Source organism: Aptenodytes forsteri, unplaced genomic scaffold (genome assembly GCF_000699145.1).
Source record: "Aptenodytes forsteri isolate BGI_AS27 unplaced genomic scaffold, ASM69914v1 Scaffold33, whole genome shotgun sequence".
Classification (NCBI taxonomy): Eukaryota; Metazoa; Chordata; class Aves; order Sphenisciformes; family Spheniscidae; genus Aptenodytes; species Aptenodytes forsteri.
Window position 1 is genome coordinate 5,679,895 of NW_008795037.1, and position 822 is coordinate 5,680,716.

The 822-nt window shown below is 63.1% G+C and overlaps 1 protein-coding gene across 1 annotated transcript in view; it reads left to right on the top strand.

Moving 5' to 3' along the window:
- The window catches only part of IRX6 (iroquois homeobox 6), a 2,451-nt gene extending 1,668 nt beyond the window's left edge, over positions 1 to 783 (top strand). The window contains exons 2-3 of the mRNA XM_009276783.1: positions 10 to 119; positions 387 to 783. Coding sequence (XP_009275058.1) covers positions 10 to 119; positions 387 to 783 — 507 coding nt within the window. The remainder of the gene's footprint in view (positions 1 to 9; positions 120 to 386) is intronic.
- Positions 784 to 822: the final 39 nt, after the last annotated feature.

The window sequence follows — 822 nt, forward strand, 5'->3', positions numbered from 1 at the left end:
CCCTTGCAGAACCCCCAGTATGAAATCAAGGACGGCGCCGGCACGTTGCACTCGGGAATCGCGCAGCCCGCTGCCTACTACTCCTACGATCATTCCTTGGGGCAGTACCAGTACGACAGGTAAAACCCCTTTGATCAGCGCCCGGCAGCGTTAGCATCCCCCTGCGAGGCGGCGGCCGACATCAAACGGCGGGGGGCGGGGGGCTCCGACCTGACAAACGTTGTACAAAAGAAACGAGGCGCCCCGGGAGCACCAGTCAGCTAAGATCAAACTTCGGCGGCGATGGCAGGCGGGCAGGGGCAGGCAGGCAGACAGGCCTGTGGCGGGGGCGGGCACCCGGGGCAAACCCCCGGACCGCGCCCCACCTCCTAACCATCTCCCGGCAGGTACGGGACGGTGGACTTCAGTGGTCCGGCCAGACGCAAAAATGCAACGCGAGAGACGACGAGCACCCTCAAGACCTGGTTGTACGAGCACCGCAAAAACCCCTACCCCACCAAAGGAGAGAAAATCATGCTGGCCATCATCACCAAAATGACCCTGACGCAAGTGTCCACTTGGTTTGCTAACGCCAGACGGAGGCTCAAGAAAGAAAACAAAATGACCTGGTCTCCCAAGAACAAAGCGGGGGAAGAGAGGAAAGAAGAAACCCCGCGGGAAGAGGAGGAATACGGCGCGGAGAGCGAAGGCAGAGGTAGGCGGGAGAGGCAGGACGGGCGCCTCGAAGTAGCTCGAAGTGGCGGCCGACTGCGGCCCCCCCCAACTTCCCCCCCCCCGCCCTAACGCCCTGCCGCCCCCCCCGCGGCGCTGTGTGTCCAAGCA